General features: G+C 50.5%; 1 protein-coding gene across 1 annotated transcript; it reads right to left on the bottom strand.

Annotated features, from left to right (window-relative positions):
* Positions 1–12,908: 12,908 nt before the first annotated feature.
* LOC116581709 (sperm-associated antigen 11-like) lies at positions 12,909–14,945 on the bottom strand. Its single transcript, XM_032328916.1, has 2 exons — positions 14,891–14,945; positions 12,909–13,090 (listed from the first exon to the last, which is right to left on the bottom strand). The coding sequence occupies exons 1-2, from the start codon at positions 14,943–14,945 to the stop codon at positions 12,909–12,911; spliced, it is 237 nt and encodes a 78-aa protein (XP_032184807.1).
* Positions 14,946–15,210: the final 265 nt, after the last annotated feature.

The raw sequence follows: 15,210 nt of genomic DNA, 5'->3' as shown, positions 1-15,210 counted from the left end.
CTAGACAAGGGCTCTAAAAATGAATTCCTTTTCTCACCAAGTGCTCCAGCTTATGGGGCTGGAAGGGAACAGTTTCCAACCCTCTCCCCAGTGGGTCACCGTATTCCAGACTCTCCCTTGAATTTTTGTTATTTGCACCTATTCTGGCTTCTTCCTCTTGTTCAGGAGGAGGTTTTTCTCCTTCCGTGCCTTTCTTCTCTATGGTCTTTGAACTCTGCCTTTTTAGCCACATACCATTACATAACCCCTCTCCTACTCCCTTTTCCCACTGGGTCCTTCACTCTAGTCCACATTCACGCTCAATTTTTTATTTAAAATGAACCTGCACTTGACCCTTTTTTTCTCCTGAAACCATGACATCACCCTTTTCTTTCATTCTTTACCAAATTTCTCAAAAGAGTGGTCTGGGCTCACATGACCTCTGATGCTCTCAACCCCTTGCTCCCCTGTTGATTGCTTCCTGGCATCTGTCTCAAGAAATCCCTTTCAGGGCGCCTGGGTGGCTCAGTGGGTTAAGCCGCTGCCTTCGGCTCAGGTCATGATCTCAGGGTCCTGGGATCAAGTCCCGCATCGGGCTCTCTGCTTGGCAGGGAGCCTGCTTCCTCCTCTCTCTCTGCCTGCCTCTCTGCCTACTTGTGATCTCTCTCTGTCAAATAAATAAATAAAATCTTTAAAAAAAAAAAAAAGAAAGTAAGAAAGAAATCCCTTTCAGATGGAATGAAGTGTGATTGGGGCCAGCATTTACCCGAGTACTGAGCAGAGAGAATGAAGGCGCTGACACCACCGGGCATGGAAGGGAGACCTGCTCTGGAGACAGAGTCAGGCTGACGATGGGACCCCTTCTAGCAGGCTAAAACTAGTTCAGGAATTTGAAACCTTAGCAATGATGTGATGCTGCGTGCCTTTCCCAGAAACTAAAATCACACCAAACACAGTAGAAGATGAATCGCCCGACTCCTGAGGGCAAAATCAAGAAGGGATGTAGTTCATAAAAGTTCATGTGTAAGGCTACCTTACCAGCCTCCTACCCATCTGACAGCAATATTTTCTTTCCAAATGGAATGGTATGTGTATGATGCATTACTTTCTGTTTATATTTTTCCTCTAATCAGATTCTTTAACTGCATTTCATGCTCAGCCCCAGTGAAAACTCATCCTATAGCAACACCTGCCAACAGCCTACACAGCCTGCTGGCTGCTTCCTTGGGGAGGATGTTTAGAGTGTAGGTGGCTCTTAGAACTCATCAGTGGGCTGGGGGCTGGGGTAGAGGAAGAATGTACCCAAAGGCAAGACATGGTACCCAAAAACACAGGACATGTGCCACTCTTACGTAATCAGAACTGAAACTTGAAATAAATCTATCAGCTACTGTTGCAATAGGGCAGTGGGAAAGCCTCAGATGCTTCCCACACAATGACTGGCATCTACGGAACTGTTAGTATGTACTGAGCACACGCACATATGGTTGGCGCTTTAGTGCACTTTCGTGACAAAAAGGAGTGAGGTCACTATTATAATCTAGGCTTTAAGGACAAGGAAATTGAGGCTAAGAGGAATGAAGTGACTTGGTAAAATTCAAGTTTGGAGCCCAGACAGGTTCACAGGTTACACTGAATTAGGATTAGGCCACTTTACCACCTCAGGTCACGATAATTGTTTTATTTGTTTGTTTTAGTTTTTATTTAAATTCCAGTTAGTTAACATACAGGGTAATATTAGTTTCAGGTGTACAATTTAGTGATCCAGCATTTACACATAACTATGCTTCATACCCATTTTTTGGCCAAAGGTTTCCTAAGTGGGGTTTCCAGTGGGAAGGTATATGATGTCATGTGGTGGGAAAGAAAGCAACAAGACTGCGGGACATGAAGCCATATCTCACCCACTCAACCCAGACCTCAGAGCTGTTTCTGTTTTGAGAACTCTCAGATAAGTGCCTCATGGAAGGGGTCACCATGGCACATAGGACACCAGAGCATCAAGAAAAATGCAAGCAAATGATGAATTTTGTATCTCTATGTCAGCCTCCTCTTCCACATTTCAAAAAAAGAAGTTTTTTGGGTTGCATACATCAGGAAGCAGGAAACTTTTTTCTGTGAAGGACTGTACAGTAAAAAGAAAATGAGTTTTGCTGATCATACAGTTACTGTTGCAACTACTCAGTTCTGTGTGTGTGTGCCAAAGTGGCCCTAAGCAATATGAAACAAATGGGCGTGGCTTTGTTTCAATAAAACTTTAGTTGTAAAAATAGGTAGCAGCTGGCTGTAGCCAGTGCCTCCCGGCTTGCAGACCCCTGGCTTGCATTTGTGAGACTAGGAGAGAGGAGGAAGCCTCTAAAGGGCCTCTGATGAGCCTCACATTCTAGTACTCAGGCCCTTGTGTCATCCCTTCCTTTTCCTTGTGGGCTCACCTCATTGACACATTTCCAACACGTAGAATCCCACTTCTGGGATTAGGTTATAAAAGACCATGGATTCCATTTGGGGTGTCCCTCTACTCTGACTTGCTGACTTTAAGGGAAGCCAGATGCCATATTTACGGCTGCCCTATGGAGAGGCCCATTTGGCAAGGAACTAAGGGAAACTTCTGGTCAACCCAGTGAGGAACATAAGTGAACCTTAATCTAACAGCTTTCAAGGAATCTACTTCTGCCAAGGACCGCATGAGTGAGCTTCACAAAGCACATCGTTCTCTGCTGAGCTTTCGGTTGAACTGCAGCCCTGGCTAACAGCTTGACCGGAACATCATGAGTGCCTTGATCCAGAAGCACCCAGCCAAGCTGTGCGTGGTTCCCATAACCCACAGAAACCCACAGACACTCCACATTTGTTGTTGTGCCATGGGTAACCACCACAGTGAGGTATAGCCATGGGTAACCACCACAGTGAGGTATAGCGTAAAACACAAGACATCTGGAGGCCCGTCTTCTAGAGCCAGGGTTCATGTGGATGTAGGTTAGCTGCTTACCCATCTGGACATTCCATTTCCCCTCTGCCTGCCAAAGGGAGGGGGGTCATGCATTTCTGAGGTTCTTACAAATCTAAATCCTCATAGTTCATTGAATGGAGTCACAGCGACACCTAAAGAATTGGAAATCCATGGGTGAAACTGAGCCTCCCAACTTGTTTTGCTGTCAGTTGCCAACATTTAAAAGAGAAAAGATTCTGTATAAAAGTCCATATCTTTGGTTTCTTCAGAAAAGTGTGATGATTTAACCACTAGGGCCCACACTCATACATGGGAATTGCAAGGTATAGCCAAAGATCTCTGCCCCTTTACATCGAATACAAACCCCCACTCAGAACCCCATTCACTGTCTTTCACAGGCTTGTCTCACTTCTTCAAAATGCCTGGCTCTGATGGGCTTTCAGGGGTCATTTAAGTTATGTCTTATCTTGTTTTGGGATCTTTCCTATAACAGAGCAAAGGTGTTCCAGTCTAGGAAATTGGCCCATTTTGGCTCCCCGGGCCCTTTGTGAAATGCTGTCTGTGTCGTATGAACTGTACCCACACATTCTGCTGCACGGACGTCGGGAAAGCCCCAGCTCAGAGCCTGGACAGGAGGTGTACGTGGTTTGTGACAACACCTGCGTTCTTCCTTCTCTCTGCCACACATCTGGAAGACCTCTCCTTCCTCCCACAACCTTTACAGAAAAACACACTTCAGCACTCACCTGTGCACGCATACACCCGCACACACGCCCACACCCAATTACAGAATTCGCGTAGATCAGAGAGAAGCTACACTTCCGTGTGTTCTCTCTGCTCCTGACCTGTCAGGGCTCGGACCCCTCTCCCTTTTCCCACCAGGTGCAGGTCCTCGCTGCCCCCTCACCTGACGGACTCTGCCCCGGACACAGCCCCCGTGGCTCCGGCTTCCATTGCTTCATCCGCCTCCTTCCTCTCCAGCCTCTACAGTCCCTGCACTCATCGTTTCTCTTCTTCTGTGTTGCCTGCATTTAGAGTCTCATTCTTTTGGGTGCCAGGCATTATCAGCTCATGAAAAACACAATCTATCTAAGATAGGGATATATGCACATGCCGATTTAAACTACCATGACTCAAAATGTATCTTGTGTTGAGGGCATACTTGGGTTTCGTTATAAGCATTTCACAAGATGTCTGTTTTAGGAAGCTCTCCAGCCTCGGGCCAAATCCTGGCTTTAGCACGCTACTTAGGTACACACGTGCATAGTTCACAACACCTGCTCAGACCTGCACACCCAGCATGGAATGTGTCCAGCTGAGGACAACCTATAAAACCTGGGGGTTAGGTGGGATTATCAAAAATATCATCAATATCTACATGTTGTCACAAGTGGTACATATTTTAGAAAAATAATTTTGATCATGGCCTGGATTTTAATTCTCCTGGCGACTGACCATTGGGGATGACCCGCCCATTGTGTTCATAGTGCTGTGAACAAAAGAGACTCTTGTTCACAGGACAGGATGAAGGGGGCGGGGCGCTGCGTTCCAAAGGGGCGAGATTTGCTTCTGACCAGTTGGTTCCCTGTAGCCTCTTGGGAACTAGATTTTCTTCAAGAGACTGGGTGCTCAGTGTCACAGGCTGCCTTGTTCAGGCCCCTGAAGTGTCTATTAGATGTCCCACTTTACTGACTTTGAGTATTTACCTCTTCCTTGGAGAGACGCGGAAGCTCCAAGTATCCACCTGTAGACCCACTACAAAGCTACGCCCACTTTCTCAACAAGCAAGAACTATTATGTGTACCCAAATATTTCGTCGTCTTTTCAGTCTAACTGGAATGGCCTGTCTTTCCCTGGAACCATCCCCTAATATCCGTATCTTTTCCTGGTCTCTCGGCGTCGCTGCTGTGGGCTGAGCTCCGTCCTTGTCTGCTCTTGCTTTCTCTCTGCCTCATGTCATCACTGTCTGTGTTCCTGCGTCTGTCCTTGTCTGTCTCTTACAGTGTTCTCCGTTTTTCATCACCGTGTGTGTGTGTGTGTGTGTGTGTGTGAGTGTGTGAGTGTGCGTGAGCGTGTGTGCACACGTGCCCATGCACACGCACACTGCCTGGGGGTCTCTCTACCTCCGCCTTTGAGGATGGTGCAGCGGTGTCCAGTCTCGGAGTCTTTCCACACCAGAGGTCTCTTCCTGACTGGCTGCAGTGTTCCAGCCCCTAGGACCACCCTCTGCAGCCAGCCGGGGGGATTTTCAGGCAGCCTCTTCTGGCCACCAGGTGCCTCCAAGGCTCACGTGGGAAAGCAGGGCCAGGACAGACACAGCCTTTTCCGTCAGCAAGCCCAGCCACAGAGCTCTGTAGTGACATCCGTTGAAGGTCATGGGGAATAAGGTAACAGAGATATGAACCAACCTTCATTTCTTTTTTTTTTTTTAAATCCCTCAAGCTCTATCCTTCCTTCCACACAAGCCTGAGCTCAGAGAAGGTTACAGGCATTTTTCATCCTTTGGAGACAGTCTCCTACAAAGAGAAAAGCCCCTTTCTCTAGTGTGCGACATCTATTTCTATTTTTGCTTCTACATGGGCAAATAAACGAGGTGGCTATTCGTTTTCCTACCTCCACTCTTATTTGTTCTTCTTTGAAGGTCCCAACTTCCCCAGCCCACCGTCCTCACCTTCTCCAGGAGGACGTGGTCATTTGATTGGATCCTAACTGGGAGAATCCAGCCTCTCCGCTGGGATATGAAGGGGGGAGGGAGGCGCTCCTTAAGGATCGCAGGGAGCTTCAAGGAGCAGCAGGACAGAAACCAAATGCTACTTTGTTGATCGCAGGGAGCCCCAAGGAGCAGCAGGACAGAAACCAAATGTTACTTTGTTGAACAATGGTGTCCTGACTCTCCCGGAAGTGAGAAACATCTTGCCAATCAGGGAACTGTCCCTTCCTCCCTCTGAGTGAAGCCTGTCTTCAAAACCCAGTGCCTGTCCTGGGGAGGCGCCGCTCTAACAGGGTCAGGAGCTGGAGAGAGAGCTGGGCGCGCTCCCCTTACAGTCACTCACGAAGCCAGCCGGAGGCGTGGGACCACCCACACCATCCTTAGAAAGCCCAGCCCCTCCCAGCTTAACGGTCCCCCGGGGCGTGAGTGTCCCCAGATACCCCTGGTTGTCCTGCTGCCACCCAAAGGGCCACTCCAGGTTGTTCAAGTGAATGGAAAGAGGTGGGGGAGGGAAGAGGAACTCCCCTCACTATAGCGGGGCTGGGGGAGAGCATGGGGGTGGACTGAAGAAGGACAGTCCGGGCGCAGGAGACCAAGGCTGGAAGGGAAGAACACTCCAGGACACAGCTTTCTAAAGGATCTAAGCGAAGGGAATTTCCTTCTAGAACGTGGGGAATACATTAATTTGCCAGACTTTAGGTTTTTACCCTTCTTTTGATAAGGTGTCCAGAAACATCAGTAAAATATTCTGTCCCTGCAAGGTCCCTTTCAAGAGTGATAGGGAGTTTGCAGGACCGTTGGGGAAGGGGACATCATCTGCTGCGTGGAGGTCGGGCAGCGGGGGCCACAGCTGGGAGGACTCGGCCATGGTTCTCAGCTCTGAACGCACAATAGCTTCCCTTGGTACCTTCCCAGAAACAACCAAGGAGCCCATCAGATCCCTACAGGTGGTGCCTGGGGCATAATGAGGAAGTGTGAAAAGCTGCCAACGAGGCATGAGAGGCATGAGGCATCATGAACCACAGCTCTAGAGGAAGATGATTTCTAAAGAGCGAGGACACTCCCCTGGCTTAGGGACAGACCTCACCGTCTGTGCTCCTCCGGGTTCCTCCCTGTGGCAAGACAGTGACAACGATCAAGTGAAAAGTGCAGCTTTTCCAGTTCCTTCGGTCATGCACACCTGTGGCAGGTGCCACACCCAGCATCGGGCATCACCCTGAACACCCAGTTCTGTGAGTCACTGTGACTCTGCTCTCCGTGGGGCAGGCAGGCAAGAATCCCAGGGAGCACTGGGCTGCCTCCCGCACGGCCGGGTCTGCTGGGAAAGGGCTGGGCCTCCGCTCCCTCACCCCGTGGGTGTGAGCGCCTCCCCCGTGCCTCAGTTGCCCTCCTGCCTTTCCTCCCAGTCGTTCTGGCCTCGGCTGGCTTTGCTCCCGCAGAGGGACTTGTGTAGAGAGACAGCTCCTCACACAGCGAGAAGGATGGAGGGGCACAGCCAGGCTGAGAAGCCTTCCTTGCAGGGGACTTCAGCTCCGGCCGCATTCCTGCCTCTAGGTGCGAGCGCCCACCCTGGGCCACGCCGGGGAGAGTCTGGTGGTCTCATTGGTAGCTGCTGACCCACCTGGGCTGTAGGGGTGGGGCCAGCGGGATGCGGGAGTGGGGACAGAGTTTCTGAGCCTCCCTACATTCTAGTAAGAGCGGGTCTGATCACCCTTGCAGATGCCATGAGGAGGATTCACTAACTTCCTTCCTTCGTTTCTTCCTCTTTCCTTCCTCCCCGTGCTCCCTGGACACGCACTCTTGTACTCGTCATTTCCTGTCACCGTGTTCCCTGTGGTTTGGGAGCCGACCTCCACCCTGTAGGAGGCCCCATTCTCCCCGGGGCCCAGAGCCAGCTCACCCGGCTCCACCATGTGCGCATCTTCCTTCTTCGCCCTCTATGCACCTGCCGCGCCGACCCACCCCATGGCCGTGGCCATGGCCGGAGAGCTCAGCCCTGCCTCGGACACCCTGGCGGGTGGTTCTTGTGTTCACACCCACCCCTCCCCCTCCACTGCCCGAGCTGCAGAGGCGACGTCTACACCGCGGACAGCTCCGGGGGTAAGGGAAGGCCGCAGTGGGCTTCTACAACAGCCTCAAGCCAGAGTCTCCACGTCTCTTGTTCTTTTCAGGCTTCCAAGTGGAGAAAGGCAAACAGATTCCAAGTGTCCTTGGGTGCTCGGGTGGAAGGAAGAAGCATGTTCGCGGGAACCGGGACAGGGAGTGGAAAGCCCAGAACTCCCTTCCTAACCTGCCCACATCTGGGGTTCCAGGAGCCTCGGCAGAACCCCAGACACCTTCCGCACAGACACCCAAATGGCAAGAGAGGAGAGCCCAGGCTCTCTTCTGCAGCTCGTTAGCTGTGTGGAATACACACCCCTTCCTGCTGCTTCACTAGCTGGTCTCGGGCAGGTCTCTTTGCTCTGCGAGTGTTAGTTCACCCCTCCCCAAATCCGGACAATGACACACACCTCAGTGCGGATCGTGGGTGTGGTAGAAAAGGCCACTCGCAGCTCATGCTCTTTTACGATCACTGCCAAGATCACGCCGATCCTCACGTCAGTACTCGTGAAGTTAGAGAGAGCTGGACGGGAGGCTGTGTGTGGACGCTGCTTCCTCTAGATTTGGTAGGAGTCGGGAACGAGGTGGAGGGGAGAGGGCCCACCGTGGACTTGTCGTCAATGTCTACCACCTAAATATCACCTGCCTACATGACCTCAGCCCAGCTTCTGAAACCTCAAAATAATATACTCCATTGTGCTGGCTTTCTGGCAGATCCAGACAAGGCTTCCCCCCCTGAGCGCTGTGTGGCTCCGGGTAAGCTGCTTCCCTGCTCTGAGCCTTACACGTTGCACCTGTGTTATGAGCACACTCAGACCTGCTCCTGAGATGAACCGAGACAGGAGCTCATGAAGCCCCTCATCCTGGAGCTATTGCCAAGGAGCTGACAGGTGACGCCGGCAGGGATACCCCGAAAACCACCTGTATCCCTTGGCATTTAGCATGTGAATTCTTTCGGACCTGGACGCAGGCAGACCCAGCCGGAGTCATATATCCCTGGGCCCCAAGCTGATGCTCTCTGAACCCTGCCTGGGGCCTCCCTCTGGGTGACCGTGGGCATCAGCCTCTCCCAGCCAGGCCCCTCCCCGCCTGAGTTCTCAGACTTCGGCAGGCAGGTGCTTCCCTGCAGAGGAGACATGCCTGTCTCCCGTGGAGTCACCTGGGGAATAACCCGTCAGTGGGGCACCACCGGCCTGCCTTCCAGAGAGGGGGACAGTTGCAAAGCGCAGGTCCATCTGGCATCCAGCCACGATGAGGACACCCTGCATTGCAGACATGGCCGCTCTTCACGGTTCCTGTGTCTGGCTGAGGCTTCCTTCTCCCCCGAGTGAGGGAGGTCGCCCCCGACCATGGGCGGATTTCTGACCTCCTGGGGCTTTTGGTTTCTTTGGCTGGTGAAGTTTACAGTGGTGCTGAACTAGATTCTTTCTGAGTTTTTATGGAAGAGGATTGCCAAGACAGTTCCGAAGGAGGAATTTTAATATGTCGAGCGATTGCAGCATTATTGTTTATGTGGATGGCCTGTGGCTTTCCAAAAGGACTCTTTTGAAGGGTGTTCTTGTTTGGTTTGTAATAAACCCATTCCGTCCCTGTATTGGTGTGCTGCCTCAGCAGACAGGTGCTATTTAGACGGTAGACAGTCAGTCTGTGGGAGCCCGACTCTGCCCGGCGTGAGGATGCAGGGTTTGGCCCAAGAGACATGGCAGTGACATTAGCGTGCTTGTCTGCCCCTGCCCGAGGTTGTCCGGGCGCAGGATCTGGTGGTGACATCTCACCTTCAGAGGCAGCGAGAGGACAGGCGTCTCACCTTTCTCTGCAGTGTATCCGCACTGCTTGGCTGAGCTCTTGTGCTCTTTTACATGCTGGTGGCTCTTTTAAACCGTGGCTTTTCCCCTGTGCCCCAGGCAGAGAGATCTGTTCTGGTCCCGACACTAATTTGGGGTGTTCTCCGGAGGAGGTGCATTCAGAGGCTTTTTACATGGCCGTCTTGAACTGCAAGCTAAACCCAGCTCAGCCGTTTTGATTGCTTCTTCCAGAGTCTTCCCGTGACAGCCTGCTGTCTTTCGGAGGACATGGTTTTTATCAAATGGTCTCTCGGTTCCTTTTTTTGTCTAAGATTCTGTGGCCGAAAGGCAGGGGACAGCAGGCAAATGCTCCTTCTGGAGACTCAGGATCCAGGAGGACTCCCTAAGGCATCTCCAGCCCATGTTCTGTGCCCCATACTGCCCACAGGGGAGCCACTAACTCCCCTGAAAAGGAGCCAGCTCTGAGCTCAGTTGTGAGGCTGTATAACAGGGCAGGGCTAGCAAGGGCTCTGTCCCACTCCCTGACCAGCAGTGACGAAAGAGACAGGGCTGCTAAGGCTTCAGGGGGTGTCCGGCTTCCCTGGCATCCCCATGTTCTATGTGAAGATCAGTAACGATGGTGCCAGTGGACTGAAGACCTGTGCTTGAGACGTGGATTAACTGATTTATTTCTTCACCCTTTTCACATTGAGCTTGGCTGGTCACTAATCGTTTAAATAGGAGTGAGGCCCAGAACTGAGTGAAGGATCACCTAGTTTAGCAGGAGAGGTAGGCATGGCAATGATAATGGCTGGATAACTGCATCACAGAGGCAGAGCCCCTAAGAGGAAGGCATGAGGGGTGCAGCCATTGATTCTGCCTGCAGAAATTCAGGGCAGGGGGTCAGAGAAGGTTCCACTGGAGGGGACATTCGAACCCATATGATTGCAGGGAAGGAACATTCTGTCATCCCTAGTTACATACTAAGTCATCTCAGAAGAGGCGGCTGAGTCTTGGAGAGGTTCAGTGGGGAAGATGATACTTGTCTTAGAAAAAGGAGCTATGGGGAAGATGTACAGACTTGCCAGGTATAAAACACTGGATCCTGTCGGCCACAGCCTGGCCCCTCTGCCTCCAGCTGGCTGCCTGGGGCCCCCAGCCATCAGGAAACTCAGCCCTTCCTTGGATCAGTGGAGGGTTCTTGCTCCCAACTCCGGTTCCACCAAGAGAAGAGGCTTGCCACTGCTGCAAGTCTGCCCACACCTCCTCCCAGCTGCCCCTAACTGTGTGATGCACGTGTCTGAGAGCAAGAATGAGGTTGTCCTCGTAAGTCCCCAGGTTGAGAGAGATCTGGGACCCAAAGGCAGGAGGCAGTGCCCTCAACCATTTTTATGTGATTTATAATCCTACCCGAGTCTCTCCTATAAATCCCTGGAGGAGGCAGTCAGGGAGCACAGCTCAGTGGCAGACTGAGGTTAGAACCTGGGGAGGCTCTTCTGAGCACCCCCCCCCCCACCACCTTTCTGCTGCTTCCTGACAGCAGAGGCTGCTCAGCGCCGGTCACTGCTGGGGGTCAAAACGCCAGCAGACCAGCTGCGGCAGGAAGCCAGCAGGCTCTGCTGTCATTATTCATCGTTCTGCAGCCACCTGCCTCCCCCCACCAAAGAAGAGCTGCGCGGTGACACCTTCGTACCTATCCTGATCCATTCAATTAATTCCCACAAACCTATCGTGGGGCAGAAATGAATGAGACACTATAATTTATCTAACGCCAAGAAATGCAGGCTGGAAGGGTTGCTACTTCAGGCTCCCTTTGTTCTCAGCCCAGAACTGACTCCGCCAGCGGCTTCGTTCAGCGAACCCGAACCTCTCTCTCCACGCCCCGTTAGAAGATCAGGTTTGCACGCTCCGAAGGCAGCAACGCGCCCTCTCGAGGTAGGTTCTGGTACCGACCCGCTGTCGGCCCCGCCAAGGTAGGTTCTGGCTTTGGGAAGTAACAATTGGAGGAGTTTTACCTCAACTTAGAAACATACTAGGGCTTTGTAAGACCATGTACAACGGGATAATTTCAAAAATTATCACGGATATGAAGTAATTTGTTCAGTATTTCAGAGAGGCAAGCAAGAACCTGAATCCAGGTCCCTGGGCGCATCTAGACATCTGGGCAGGGTCCCATCTGGTTCCTTCCCAGGAGAGAGGAAAGCGAAAGGAGGTCACTGCGGACATCCTGGACACCCGACCCTCTTCCTGGTCCTCCTTACCTTCACCTCATGTCTGTCCCTCTGAGCCCCAGCGAACACCCCAGGGGCCAGCTTTGTGCCGGGCAATGCTGTAGGTTTTCCTCCTCACATCCACATTGCCCATTCAAGAAAGATAACATTTCCCCCATTGAAAGCCACACCAGGCCTGATTTCTTTTTCTCTATTTCTTTCTTTAAGATTTTATTTATTTACCTGAGAGAGAGAGAGACGGTGCGAGCACAGAGACGGAGGGAAACAGGCTCCCCGCTGACAGAGAGCCATATGTGGGGCTCGATCCCAGGACCCCGGGATCATGATCTAAGCCCAAGGCAGATGCTTAACCGACTGAGCCACCCAGGTGCCCCTCTTTTCAAAAAATATTTATTTATTTATTTATTTATTTGAGAGAGAGAGAGAAAATGCATGTGCAGAGGGGGAGGGAGAGGGACAAGTAGACAAGTAGACTCCATGCTGAGCGAGGAGCCGATGTGGGGTTTGATCTCAAGACCCGAAGACCATGCATGACCTGAGCTGAAATCAAGAGTCAGCTGCTTACCTCACTGAGCAGGCACCCCAGACCAGACCTGGCTTCCACTAGAAATCAGAGGGCGACGAGCCAGAGAGACTCTGGATGCAGGGAAACAAACTGAGGGTTACAGAGTGGGGGGCGGGGGGGGGGGTTCAGCTGGGCATGAAGGAGGGCGTGTGATGTGGTGAGCACTGGGTGTTATATGTAACTAATGAATCACTGAACCTTACATCAGAAACTAGTGATGTACTATACGTTGGTGGGAAAGGGGCCAGAAGACTGACTGACTGCATTTCTGTCCCTCTGTAGATGAGATCATTCTGGTTGCTTGGTGTCTAGTCCACCCCTGTCTGTGGGTCAGTGAGACACACTCTCAGGAACAGGCAAAGGAGGTAGGCTATTACACATTTCTGAGACTCTTTAAGAAAAAAAAAAAAAGAAGAGGTCAAGTAAGCAAGCTTTTAGGAAAATTTTTTCATCAGACCTTCACCCTTGCTGCTGGATTCATTCAACAAACATTTATTGAACACCTACGATGAGCCACACGTGGATGCTTCAGGAGCCCTCCTGCCTTCCAGAAGCTTACATGTTAGGTCTCAGCTTTATCCGTTTTGCCTTAGTTTTTGCTGTACGTCTCTGGTTTGTTTTTTCTTTCTGCCTCAGTAGCTGGCAGGCAGCACCTATTCCAGGGGTTGGAGCATATTTCCGCCTTTTTCTCACCAAAATGGCAGAAGAAAAGTCTGCAGGTTCCATGTTCCGTAAGGCAGATAACATCTCTGATTCCAGGTGGAATATCCCCTGTTGATACAATATAATAGAGTTGCTATGGAGTTCAAATGGTATAGAGAGAAAAAGATGACCCCGGCCCACAGCTCTGAATATTTACTATATTCCTCCAAAGTTCCATGTCTTTGGACTAGGTCCAGTTCACTGAGGTTTGGTTTCTTAGCTTTAAAACAGGAACAATAACCTACACCTCAAATGTTCTACACCAACAATAAGTCATGGAACTCTCCATCAAAAAATAATGATGTACTGTATGGTGACTAAAATAACAGAATAAATTTTTTTAAAAAGAGTGTAAGTGAGATTCCTCCAAAAAAATAAAAATTGTTTCCAGAAGGGTATATATTTCATCCTAAATTATTACATCAGGATTCTCAAGCTTCCTGGTGGCAGACAGGAGTTAGTGAATTAGGGGAAAGCCAAGACGTTTCAGAGAACAGAGAGGAATGAGGGAGAGGTGGTCTCCGTCTCTAAAAAAACGAAATAGTTCTGATTGTCAGCTTGTGTTCCCATTTTTAGTTTCATGTCTTATAATGAAAAGAGGAAAAGAAAACCTTTTTCTTCACCATGACTTGTGAACTTGGAGGTCAAAGACAACCCCCCAATATGGAAAGTGTTTTCCATTTGTCACAAGGAAAAAAAAGTGTAATTATGTATGGTGACAAACGTTGACTAGGTTTCTTGTGGTGGTCATTTCACAATACATATGAATACAGGATCACTATGCTGTTTATCTGGATCTAGTAAAAGTCTTTTGTCAATTCTATCTTAAAAAAAAAAAAAAAAAGCACTCCCTATTTGGGAATGAGATGGTTGACTGACAGTTCTGATGTAACGTCCACAAATGTCACCTACAGTGACCACGAAAACCAACAAAAACCACAAAATGTCCACAGTGTTGGTCTTGCACGATTTATTTTACTTTATTTTTAAAGGCTCTATTTATTTGTTTGGTAGAGAGAAAGAGAGAGACCACAGCAGGGGGAGAGGCAGAGGGAGAGGTAGAAGCAGGTTGCCTGCAAACAGGGAGCCCAACACGGAGCCTGATTTCAGGACCCTGAGATCATGACCTGAGCCGAAAGCAGACGCTTTACCGACTGAGCCACTCAGGAGCCCTGGACTTGCACAATTTAAAAAACAACCCTGTGCAAGATCTTGCAACAGCTGGGGCCTACCCTGGGATCCTGTATTGCCTCTGCTGTGGCTTGTGGGGGAGACAGCCACATGAAGACACGGGCCCCACAGCAGTGAAGGTAGAAGTACCACAAGCCTAAGGACCTGGGGATCTGCACTCTAGTCTTACCTCCTCCAGTAGCTAATTCTCTCTCCTTGGAGAGTTTGTTTAACCTGTGATGCCTCAGCGTTCTCCTGTAGAACTAACCGCCTGGGGTGGGGGGTGCTGGAGGAACGCTGTCCTAGATATAAGTCACTCACTGTTGTTGCTCTCCAGGAGCTCAGTGTCCTCTCCCCGTACAGCACAGGGCCGCCATGGATGACCCATCATCCCTTCCAGCGCTGACATTCATGGGACTGTCATTTCCTCCTGGGAACTTTTCTCAGACTGCAGTGAGTGTTTCCTATGTGTATCAGAGCCTTTGTCTGTGTTAGACACAGTAACTCATATTTCACTTTCTAAAAAACTCTTCCCAAGAAGATCCAAATAGTCCTGAGCTGAGCTGCAGAGGGGTCCACCAGCACCATTACCAGTACACAGACACCCCAGCCCTCCACACAGGCATCGTCCCTGGGGTTCCTGCCCTACCTGCTCTGGTCACCTCCAGTAGGTTTCTGCACCAGCCAGGAGATATTTACCTGAGTTCACTTGGACCAGACAGAAGAGGACACTGAAAAGAAAGAGGCCCTTCATGGTTTCAAGGTTCCCTCCGGCTCTCCCAGCCCTGCTGTGCAGAAAAACCAAGCCAACAAAACAGTGGAGTGGAGTAGCCAAGACCAAGACACAAAAATGGGACATTTATAGGTTTTTGGGAACACTGATCAGGAATGAGCACATTTATCTGGTCTACTGAGTAAGACTGTGGGCAGAAGGTACTAGATACTCTTCCTTTCTGCCTAAAAATAGACAGACTTCTTGGTATTGGGAGAAGCAGGGCTTCACCGACAGCTGGGTACAC

The sequence above is a fragment of the Mustela erminea genome, chromosome 21 (genome assembly GCF_009829155.1).
Source record: "Mustela erminea isolate mMusErm1 chromosome 21, mMusErm1.Pri, whole genome shotgun sequence".
In the NCBI taxonomy this organism is placed as follows: Eukaryota; Metazoa; Chordata; class Mammalia; order Carnivora; family Mustelidae; genus Mustela; species Mustela erminea.
The sequence above is the reverse complement of the archived record's forward strand: the minus strand, read 5'-3'. Positions and strand labels throughout refer to the sequence as shown.

Excerpts from the sequence above, each read along its gene's own strand:
- LOC116581709 (XM_032328916.1), bottom strand. The coding sequence starts at position 14,945 with ATGAAGGGCCTCTTTCTTTTCAGTGTCCTCTTCTGTCTGGTCCAAGTG. Across the intron at positions 13,091-14,890 it reads TCTGGTCCAAGTGAACTCAG|GGGATATTCCACCTGGAATC; the intron begins GTAAATATCTCC and ends TTGTATCAACAG.